This window comes from Ostrinia nubilalis, chromosome 23 (assembly GCF_963855985.1).
Source record: "Ostrinia nubilalis chromosome 23, ilOstNubi1.1, whole genome shotgun sequence".
In the NCBI taxonomy this organism is placed as follows: Eukaryota; Metazoa; Arthropoda; class Insecta; order Lepidoptera; family Crambidae; genus Ostrinia; species Ostrinia nubilalis.
Window position 1 is genome coordinate 5,512,494 of NC_087110.1, and position 12,525 is coordinate 5,525,018.

Genomic DNA, 12,525 nt, shown 5'->3' on the forward strand with positions numbered 1-12,525 from the left:
TTAAACAAGTCGATGGGTGCCTGGAATAAAGCCGCAATCGACAAAACACAATTTTACAGGAGAAGAGATTTAGTGAAATTTTTGAATAATAACTAAACTACGAGGCGTATCCAAATGGTTTGTATATCAAACGATGCGTTATTTTTTCTGGAGTAACATATAATGTGCATAAGGTTATAGTACTTAGAATATACCTTAAAAAAGGTAGAAATACATATTGCCGCTTCATACTTTGAAAGTCGGTTCCGTAAGAGTCCATTGTGGTTTTATTCCGGTAAAAAGTGCAAAAGTAATCATACAGCAATAGTGCATTGCAGCGTTGTGCGCTGATCTGAAGGATGTATGGCGAATACAGTAATAGCGGTTTGCTTGAATTTAATGATCGACTTGGAAAATGTACTGGTGAATGCTGTGTACATTATATGTTCATATGGTCCGTATCGAAATGAGTACAAAGTTGAATATCTAGAGTGTTTCGTTAATATCTTTATATAAAGTAGTGGAATTCATTAGTACATAATGATAATATTATAATATTACACGCTTTTGCCCGCGGCTTTTTCGTAGTTTAGAAGTTATCAATAATTTTGTAACTTTTTTTCAATTTCATGACCTAGTAGGCTTTAAAACAACTTATCTTTATTTCGGGTTGACTTATCTCAGATTTCTTTATTTTGACAATATCGCTATTAATTGCAAATGTTTGAAAAAAATATTCACCTTCCTATCTTTGATGCAAGATTCAAAATTTTTGCTAGAAACATAAAAAAAATGCTTTTAGCAGAACATTCTCAAAATTTCAACTTAAATGTTTAAATAATAAAAAATGAGAACTTTCATAGGTCTAAAATAATTTTAAAAACTGCGCAGTTTTCTGGACATTCATAATAATACAAAAAAAACATGTACTTAATAGGGCACTATTTTTGTAATCGCTCCACTAAAGTGGTAAGTCGCTAAATGTTTTTGACTTTCTTAAAGTGAATTAATATGGGCAATCTTCTAAGTTTACATTACGTAGAACAGATTTAGAGACAATAACTGAACAGAACATGTTTTTATTCTCAGCAAGGAAGCTTTTGCCCTTTATCACACCTGGTGGAAACTGTGATCAGGCTCAAGGTAGAAGGAAACTTCAACTACAGAGAAACTATGGCTTCCTACCTCCAATGCCGAAACATATTGTTATTATAAATAAGCTTTAATGAATATAAACCAAATATCCCTCCTTCTTCTCTTCCTAAGTCCCCTTTATCTTCCTAAGTCTGTCGCCATAACAATAATGTTGACAGCATTACTGTGTTCCAGTCCAGCAGTTGTCAGGTAGGTACACAGCATTGCTTAATGTAAATCCAATCAACATATTTTTATTGCATAGAAGAACACCATGAAGTATTATTACTTAAGAAAGTTTAAAGAAATTGTACAAGTAGGTAATGTTTATTGTGACTTGGTACACATAGTTTGTTTCGGGGAACAAAGCCGCAATGGCCGTTACTTGTAGAAGTTTGAAATAAAACTTTTAACATTGAACATGCCACGATTATTCTGGTAAACAAATTTCCGGGAATAACGATTCAATATCCATAGTGCTTTTGGTAAATCAGCCAGTTTCAAAGATAAAATTCTGAAAAAAAATCACAAGGTGTATAGGGACCCCCAGATTACGAAAATCGCTTAATCGGAAAACTGCTGCTATGGCTATTGCGGCTTTATTCCAGGCACCCATCGAAGTGTACTTATTCAATGGAAATATTCGTTTTTGTAATACCTTGGTTGTGGCAAAACTAAATAAGTGACATGCAAAAACTAAATAACTGCAACTTAGTTGTAAAAGGGTAGTATTTAAACGAGTGACTGTAAATTTATGTTGTAAGTGTCAAAAATAATTAATGTGGGCTAAAGAATTACTAAGTGAGCGACTGAGTGCGAGTGACGAAAAATCAAAAGAATAGCAACTTACTAAAAAAAAATGAGTTCCTTAAAATACAAAATGAGAAGCTTCATAATATTTGAGCGACCTAATATTTGATTGAGTGTCAACGTTAGGTCCTGCATTTTTTTCAATATTTGGCAAATGCTTTTTTTATACTGAGCGGTATTTTGAACTTTAATGAAATGTTTCGAATGCAAAAACTACTTTGAAAAATACTTTTATGAGCAGCGTATTATGAGCCCACATTTAAATAAAAAATGATCTTATGAAATAAATATTTGACGGAACACTATTCTAGTAGCGAAAAAAATAAATCATTAAAATTCAAGGGTAGGTAATCAAATGAAACAATGTATTACGAAAAATGAAATAAATTTGTATTTTCTTAAATCGAATCAACAAAAAAAAAACAAAATAAAATAAGTCGCTTCTGTCGACCCAAAAAAAAGTAATCTTATTAATAAGGTTCATTGGTACCTATGAGGATTGAGGAGCTCTACCTACTCATCGTCACTGTATGATAAGTGCTGGGTTGGACTTAGCGGGCCGGCCTCGTTTTCTTTTTTGTCCAATAGGTATCAGTTTTGCTTCCAGTGGCGTTGTTGTTAGTTTGAGCCGAATTGCTAGACCCAAAACGTGTTTGCATACATATTTTGTTAAAAATTCGGGACAGTCGCCCCGCCCCCATTCGAATTCGCGCGCTGTAACAATCTGTAGTTTTCATTAATAAAGCGTATCAAAATAAAAAACATGAGACTCAAATATAATATCAGTAACCAATAATCATTAATAAAGCAGCTCACAAAACTTTGCTTAGAATTAACTTTTTTGTAGTTCGTTCAGTAAAACCTCAATTAGAAAAATCTAATGTATCTTCATATTAAAGTTGCCCTCTCTGTATTTCTAGTCGCTCACTTAGTAATTTAGTCGCCCGGATAGTATTTTTATGTCTGAAATGTAATAATCAAAACCCACATTTTGTAAGCTCGTTCTGGATTTTATTATTGATCAATATTCGTCGTTAGTTTGGTAAATTTTTCGCTTACTCAAATTCATACCGCTCAAGGTATTAAAACAGTATGCCATCATCAGTCGCAAAGTTTTTTTTTAGTCGCTCGTTTTATAATTCCCCGTTGTAAAATACGGTTGTGGCAAAACTAAATAATTACATTTTTATTTTTTTATTTAAAATAATACAAAGTAACATCATCGAAGAATATTGAATTAATAAAGGTAAATTTTGCTGTATAAAATATCAAAAGACCGACAGTAAAATATTGTCACCCTTAAAAGTTATCGCCATTTTTAACGAAAAAAAACACAAAAACGTGAATATCTCGCAACTTTGGTTTTGTCAGTTATTTAATTCTGCCACGACGGTGACGATATACAGTGTGAGTCACGTTAAAGTGTACATATGAAAATAGATGAAACTAGACCTATTTTTATCGACAAAAAAGAGGTCAAAAAATTTTTGAGATTTTTTTTAAATTTTTTATAGCATTTTTTTTCTTCCAATTAATAATAATAATATGGAGATATGACGTCTCCCTGTCTTACCCCTCGCTGCAACTGGATAGGTTTCGTCGAACTGGTCGAATACTTTCGACTTGAGGCACTGCGGTATTTCGGACGTGAGTATATGGCGAAGCTTCCCGAACGCTGCCCATCCGAGTTGGATTCGACGATTGACCTCTTTCTCGAAGTTGGATCTACCTAACTGGACTGTTTGTCCCAGGTATACATAATTATCAACAACTTCGAGTGTAGAGTCTCCAACCTTCAGAGGAGTGGGTGCAACACGGACATTAGACATGATTTTTGTCTTGTCCATGTTCATTCTGAGGCCCACCGCCTTAGTTTTTTCTGTATTCATGATTAATCCAACTTTACGACTCTCTGTATCCAAATCATTCAGCATAGTCTGTAACCCTGCCCCTGATTGCGAGATGATAATCAAATCATCTGCAAATCTCAAGTGCGACAGGTATTCACCATTGATATTTAGTCCACATTTCTCCCAATCTAATTTTTGGAACACCTCTTCCAGAACAGCAGTGAACAGTTTAGGTGATACTGGGTCGCCCTGACGTACACCTCTTTCTATTCTTATTTCCTTACCTTGCTTTTCTAGCTTGATTTTGGCTTTGCTGTTTTCATAAATGTGTTTAAGAATTCTGATGTATTTACATTCTACACCTTGGTTTTTAAGTGCTTGCCAAATCGCTTCGTGTTCCAATGATTCCAATTAGGTACTTATTGTAAAAAAAAACGTAATAACTTTTAAACTAAGTGGTATATCCTGATAAAATAAAAACAGTAATAATGCTAAATAACAGGCGATACTAAAAAAATACATAAAATACACAAAAAATGCCAACAAATAATAAAAAAATTAGAAAAGACAAATAAACATAATGAAAAAAAAATCCATATTTGCTGAACTAACGAAGACATTTTTTTACCGACACCGAGTTGATACTAATATCTGTGCTAATATCTACACTAAAAAGCAAAGATTTCATTATTTTGTTCGTATTTAATAAGCTCCAAAACTACTGGGCCAATTATTTGAAAAAATATTTCACCGTGAAAATTCTACCAGATGAGCGGCTTGAGTGGCTTGTATTGCATATGCATATTGTATTGCACTAGACATAAAAGTGACTAAATTTTAAACAATAAATGAATTTTAAGCAATAAGAAGAAGATAGTGAAACGGAAATTTCACAGGTACCTAAGAGCCTATTTTTGGGGAAAAACAAAATAGTATTAATGTTTTTGGGGAAAAACAAAATAGTATTAATGTTTTTGGGGAAAAACAAAATAGTATTAACGAGATGGAGGACTGTTGTGGACGCCCTCTGCCCCATCTAGGGGACATAGGACCATAAGTCAAGTAAGTCATTAATGTTTATCCCAGCACAACTTTATAAACTAGACTATTCCCACCTCTCGTTCCTACCACTGCAACTTCTGTGTAGCCAGGATCTACAGCTTGACCGCCATAAAAACCCAACCAATAAAGGTCAAGTTTGTCCCGGGGGAAAGTTTATAAAGTGAGAACCATTGAGGGAACAATGCCCCACACAAGTGGATGGATCAAAGAAACGATAGCAGAAAAGCATCCAATTGCGGTAACAGTGCAATAATGAGTCTCATAGCTCATTGACGAGAAAAATGGCGTGGTTTATTTTGAAATGTAATTTTTCCAATACCGCCTGGAGGTCTGCCAATAAACGTTAGTTTAGTGTTGCTTTTCGATAGTACACTATCGATAGTAAAGGCAAATAATAGTATCGATATGGTAGTGTACCAGTCAAATTGTCGCTACGAGTTATTAGACAAAACACTCCTTGACGATCCTTAGGAAAATTACTTAGCAATAAACATGCTTGTTTAAAGCATAATCATAAATAAGCATGCTCAAAACCCAATCAGATGCGCTCTACCCGTGCCTCGGGAAGCATGCTCGAAAATCAAACGTCGGTAGATTTTTCAGCACGCTGAAAATAAGCATGCTTACTGGCAATTTTTCGACACACGTTTACTAATTTGTCTCAAGAGTTGCAGTGGTGGGAACGAGAGGTGGGAATAGTCCCGTACACGTTTACTAATGAGTACTTTGCTCAATAAAAGCATGCTTTCGTACCAGTAATGAGCGAGCAGGTCTGTCTGTACTAACCTGCCGTTATCAATAGTTTTGCTCAGAATGCCCTATCGATAGTAAGTATTGCATTTAGCGATACTATCGATATCCTGAATATTTTCCGAAATCAACATACCGCAACGCTACGTCATACCGTTCCTTTTGACAGTTATTAGTGTTTTCTGTGGGTCTAGACAAAGTGCAAATTATAATCGCAAACCAGTCGAAAAGTGGTCGAAAAGCCCCTTTTTTGTATGGAGTTTTGACGGATTCGATTTTCGATTCGATCAAAAAGTGCGTTTTGTCTAAGGGGGCTGAACGTCTACGATTGGATTTAGAACGAGTTTTTCAAACATGGCTGCATTTTATTGCAGTTGGTCATGAACTGTGGAAATATTGTCTTGGAGACGGTGCGATTTGAATTTGAAATTTTGTTTTTGTTTATAACCAGCGTTATTTTAGAATTTAGGTTATCGTGAAAACACTGAGATTTCAATTCGAATAATTTTATTGCTCGTTTATGTCAATTGTCTATTATTGTTTGTATCTTTATGGTGAAGAACCTTTAGCCTAGGCGCAGACTATCAATTTTTCGTCGGCCGATAGTTTAGTCGGGCAGTTGATCAGTATGGCCATGGAAGAGCGCACATTAACCCGATTTGATATGGCCGATTCTTCATACAAAAATTAAAATCGGGCACACTATCGGCCAACTAAAAATCAATGGTCTGCGCCTAGTCTTACATCTAATTGTATTATTGAGTTACTGATACAAATAACCAATTTAATATGATTACTGGACTACGCTAGAGTTCGTGGGTTCAATGATCGATCTTTGTTTAATATAGTACACACGTTTGTGTACGAATTTATTTCTATTATCCTTATTTCTATGTTTGTTGACATCTACTCCTTAGATACAAACCGTGCTTGATTTGGGACTAATTGGCATTGTGTAACATTTTACGCATTTCCATTTTTTCTTAGATATAAAATCAGTCAACATTTTCAGTATCTGCTTAAAATTGAACGAAACCTTTATAGCCTATTTGGTTTCTATTCAAATTAGAGGATCTAGAATTAGATTCATGTATCCAAACTAGGGCAAGAGCTCTGTCATTCACGGAGTCCGTTTCACGATCGCGAAGGGTCGAAATGGGCCCTTTTGAAGGAAAACCCTCCTCAATGGGCCTCAAAGGTTTCGATAAGATGAGATACAATCATTGTATACTCTAGGAAAGTAGGTAGTTCGGTAATAAAGTGTTTTCTAGAAATCACTTTGGTTGGAAGTGGTAATTTGGACTTTAAAACTAAAGCAGGTGGACCTAGATTGGAAGAAAATTACTTGTGCTTAAGGGAGATTACTACTATTTAATTTGTATTTCTGTCCTTACATGGTTACTGAAATGGTTGAAGTATTCATTCGTATACTGTAAATACCACAAATCTTTTAAGTGTAGATTTGTGGCATTAAAGCCTGTATATATTTGACCAACAGCCTTAGAAAATTAGGCCAATAGAAACGGGCGCTTTGGTAAACATACGCCCGTATTCACAAACATTACTATGAGGTCTCACAGTGCGTGTGGAGGCAAAAGGTCACACGCGAACCAATCATAGAGCTTGATTCAACGCTGTGCGTTCGATTTGCTGCGTCACTTAAGCAAGCATCGTTTGTGAATACGGGTGATAGTATGCTACAAATGACTTAAGTACTTAGTGAAGCTGTCTGAATTATTGTGATGAGGTTTTATTTGTGAGGAAAATTCAATGGTACTCATTGGAATAGGTACTGTTTGTTTATAGCACTGATTCCAATATTTTTGGTGCCATTCAGATATACAACTTCAAAAGAGTAAGTCACTGGAAAATCTATACAACTATAAAAGCGAAAGGTAGGTAGGTAGACTCACTCACTCATCACGAAATCTCAAAGACTACAAGTGCTAGGAGTCTCAAATCTTGCATGTGAGTTCCTTTTAGAACGTAAGTGCTCACTGAGACGGGATTTTCTAAAATTCAACTCCTAAGTGGGTAATGGGGGTCCACGCGTACGAAGTCGTGGGCGGCCGCTAGTATCAAATAAAGATTCAGCTACTATCCACGTTAGCTACCAGAACTATTTTATTGCAAAGTAGCACGTAATAAAACTGCATAAGATGCGTTGTATTTTGACGTGCCGTGTGCCAGGCCAATGAATCCCAGACTTAACAGTGCAGGTCTCAAAGTATTTGCATAACATCCAATGTAAATGGCTCGGATCTAGGGTTACCAACTTCTGAGTATCCAAAAACATACAAAATCTTTCCATAGAACCTAAACCTTTCCATATTGTATGCCCATGCGGTAGAACACAGCTGATTTATTAAAAAATCTTTATGACCTTACTTACCTACTTATGTACCTGTGATTTCACAATAAAGACAATTTTAATTTGAATACATTAAATATTGTGAATATTTTACTCAAATTAAAAAAAGAATTCCTGCCAACATGTCATAGTATCCCTACGTACAGTAAATTAATAATTCCTGTATTAAATTCATCTATCATTTTTATTTTCACGACCATAAAGTTTATTAGTCATTAAGTTTAAATTTCTGAGAACGCTCATCTTTTTCTTGAATTCTGAGTATTTTTTAAAGTTACTTTTTTGCATTTGACGTTAGTAATGAACGTAATTCAATTTGGAAAAGCTATACTAGTTATCATCATACTTCTCCAATGTAGGTAGTCTGAAATTCCTCCATCCTTTTGAAGTACCTCAGAAAGGATGGTATCAATGAGGAAAATTCGTTAGAAAATCTGTCAATCGGTAAAAGTCTTCAGAAGGGCTTTTTAAATAAATAAACAAAACTGTTCAACTGATGCCATAAAAATCTTCATAAATGGAAATAAACTTTCTGCTAAATGTTGAATAGATTTATAAAATAAAAAAATATCAATATCATATAAATATCATTGGACATTTTACACTGCGCCTCTAGTCCCAAACTATGCAAAGCTTGTACTATGGGTATTAGACAACGGATACAAACATACTTAAATACTTTTTTTTTGTAAATACATACATAAATTATACATAAATAACTGATGTTGGCAGCCCTACTGGACTCAAAGCCTTGATCTATTTTCACCAGTCGAGATCCGTTGTTCTAAAATAGACTAATCGATAGACTGTAATGCCTGTTTTCTCACGGCCTATATTACGAGGCACCAGGTCTTTGTTCCAAATAAATAAGGCATATTTCGTTCGTTCGTTTCAGTCAAATGACGTCCACTGCTGCACAAAGACCTCGGCCAAAGATTTCCTTGACAATATGTCCTGCGCTGCCCGCATTCTTTCTGCGACCGTTACTAGATCGTCGGTTCATAGAGAAGGAGGCCTATCTACGAGCACACTAACGCTCGTATTCAGAAAAGATGCTTGCTTAAGTGAAGCAGCAAATTAAACGCACAGCGTTGAATAGAGCTCTGTGATTGGTTCGTGTGTTACCCTGTGCCACGCGCACTGTAAGACCTCATAGTAATGTTTTGTGAACACGGGCGTAAGTCTTCCGATCTGTGGTGGCCACTCGAGAAAATTTCCGCCTCAAGGGCCATCAGGTCTATGACATTTTAATCCGCCTACTGCCATTGAAGTTTGGCAATTTAGTGGGTTTTAGACTATTTTACCGTTTATCTCTTAGCTTTTCGATTCTGCAGTGCAAGAAGAGTATTCTTTACCTACTAGGAAACTAAGTGTCATCATCATAATTTTCAGCCACAGGACGTCCACTGCTGAACATAGGCCTCCCAATGATTTCCACATCGCTTGGTTGGTAGCTGCTTGCATCCAGCGCCTTCCTGTTACCTGTTTAAGGCCGCTGTTTCCCAGTACGTGGCCTCCACACCAGAACCTTGCTGCCCCATCAAAAGTGTACTCTATTGCTAATGTACTAAAGGCTAACTTACCGCTTTATCTCCTAGCTGTTCCACTCTGCAGTGCAGGAAGGCGGTCTGACCCACCACTGTGGTCACATTCCTGGGGACGTTGTACTCGAAGTATGGAAACGAGCCCACGCTGTCCTCGCCGTAGTGGGCACTCCCTGTAACAAGAGAGAAGGAAATAAGTTAGAAGTTTCTAATCTTCTATCTTCTATATAAATAAAAATGAATTGATGTTCGTTAGTCTGATTAAAACTCGAGAGCGGCTGGCTATCATCCTATCCCATCTGGTGAAAACTCAGATTTCTATGATATAGAAGTTTTCGTTATAACAACGTATACCTGAAATCCAAAGTCCTATTTACATTCAAAATAATACTAAGTTAGTTTGTCATAAAGGTATGCGTTTGCACTAATCCAATTTCAATAAAACTTTAGTAGGTATTCTTTAAAGTTATTGAATTAATCAAAGGAATAAAATTCAATGACTACGAAGTCGTAGAAAGAACTAGTAAAAACGAGAACTATATTATTTCAAATGGTTTTCCAGAATATACTAAAGTAAGTGCTTTTAAACGTTTATACGTTAAATTAAAATAATAAGTTCATTAAAAGTTACGACTATCTTAGAATTCGTATTTCTCGCTGTAAATGCAGATAGGTACCCTCTTTTTATTATGGTCTATTTATTTTTACGTTTTTTTTCCTTGAATATGACTGTGTTATGTATAATCAGAAGAAAGAATGCCATGATAAAATCAAATAACGCCAGGTTTTTAGCGATGGCGTTTTCCCTATCTCTTCATACTGGAATACATTTCCAGCTTGCTATAATAAACGTGTGTATTTTTATGAAAAAATACATTTTTATGTCAAGTAAATGTAGCTGTCATTTTGCTTGCCTCATTTTGCTTTTAAGTTATTTAGGTTGTCAGGTACAACAAGCTCTTTTTAACCGACTTCAAAAAGGAGGAGCTTCTCAATGTAGTTGGTATTTTGTTGTATCTATCTGCTTAAGACAGTCGCGGTTGCAGCAACGCAGTCGAAAGGTCCTACTGACTGAAAAAAACACGAAAATAAATTTAAAAACACAGGTTTGTTTTTAAAACAGCTGTTAAAACAAAAGGGGTTCAACTAAAGAGAATGAACAACTTTTATTAAAGGTAAAATCCATCGTGAGAGCAGGCCTGGCTCACTCCGCGCGGTACATCCGATAATTACCTACAGCGAAGCGCCCCGCCGGCGGGTATTATATCAGTCGAGTGTCACGCGCGCGCCCGTCAGGACGCTGGCACAAAATATACGCTGGCGTGCGTTGTGGATGTTGTAGTACCTAATTCTATGATCGAAGTATTATTTAAAAATGGACATAAAGAGAAAGAAATATTGTGCGGCGTTCGGGTGTTTAAATTCGAAAAGAAATCTACCGGATTTATCTTTTTTTTCGCTTCCCAAAGATGCTGAAAGGTATGTTGGCCATGTAGGTAATCAATAATTCTTAGGATAGTATAGGAACCTAACCTACCATGACTACTGCTCAGAATGCGTTCGTTCGTTTCAGCCAAATGACGTCGACTGCTGGACAAAGGCCTCTCCCAAGGTTTTCCATAATGAATGCGTACTTACATACATACGTGTCATGAGGTACGTACCTCATGACATGTAAGTAGATTAATTATTTTTTTCACTAGACAGCAACCCTAACAGCGTAAGAAGAGTTCAGAGGCACGCGATAGAAAGAGACAAAACTTGTAGGTGAATAAAATTGTAGGTACGTAGTGCTGTGCGAGCTGAATTCCACTGTATCGCGTCGCAGCAAGACTCGCATTTATTTAAATCGTCTTGCGGAGTAATCCTTCTGTACCTGTACTATTACTTATTCTGTGGTGAGAGTGAGAAAAGAAAATATCTATTATAATATTAAACACAGTGATGCTATGGTTTAAACCAAAGTGTAGGTCACACAGTCGCAGTATCTCGAACACAGAGCAAGTTTTATTAAATTAACCCATCTATAAAGTAAGCATTATTCCATTACAAGGCATTAACTTGCTAACAGGATTTTTCTGTTTACAACGCAATCCGAAGCCAACAGCTTTAATATCATTTTCAAACACGCATTCAGAGCCCAGTGAAGCGCGAACTTATTTTATGTGCAGACTAGCGGCTGCCCGCGACTGCGTAGGTACGCGTAGATAGCATTTTACTGTGGTTTTATCCCCTTAGGGGTGGAGTTTCGTAAAATCCTTTCTTAGCGGATGTCTACGTCATAACATCTACCTGCATGCTAAATTTCAGCCCGATCCGTCCAGTGGTTTGGACTGTGCGTTGATAGATCACTATGTCAGTCAGTCAGTCACCTTTGAATTTATATATTTTAGGCTATACAATATTTGTTGCAAAATGAATGATATGAAATGTTATGTTCATAAATGTTAATCATAAGAGTATAATAGATATGTTGTTGGTATGCCATATAAATAAATAAATAAAAAAAAAACAACTCCATTACTAAGTATATAAGGTGTCAATGTCCTGTAGTGCTATCATCTGTACAAGGTAATGTCGCTATATCAACCTACCACAAAACTCAAATGATTTGAAACTCTATTTTGTACTTAATTAATAAAGTAAAAAAAATATCAAGTTCATAAATAAAATCATAAGTTGCTTTAGATAAAAAAAAATGTTATACTCGTAGCTCAAGGCCACACATCGTCATCATAATAGGGCAAATCTTCGGGTAATCGCAATGTGTGTGGTGTTTATTTTAATGATCGATTTGACTTATGTAAGTCGTTTCAGCCGAATTACGTCCACTGCTGGATAAAAGCCTCCTCCAAGGATTTCCATAACGACCGGTCCTGCGCCGCCCGCGACCTTCACCAGATCGTCGCGAACTTATTTAACTTATTTAATTTGTATAAATTATTCTTAAAAGCACATTAATAAATTAATTTTAAGCGTTTTATCGGTAGCTTATCTTATCATCCATCAAGAGATTATACACCTA

General features: G+C 35.9%; 1 protein-coding gene across 1 annotated transcript in view; it reads right to left on the bottom strand.

Annotated features, from left to right (window-relative positions):
- Positions 1-12,525, bottom strand: part of LOC135083359 (zwei Ig domain protein zig-8-like) — a 190,914-nt gene that overhangs the window by 24,355 nt on the left and 154,034 nt on the right. The window contains exon 3 of the mRNA XM_063978096.1: positions 9,540-9,673. Within this exon, the coding sequence (XP_063834166.1) occupies positions 9,540-9,673 (134 nt within the window). The remainder of the gene's footprint in view (positions 1-9,539; positions 9,674-12,525) is intronic.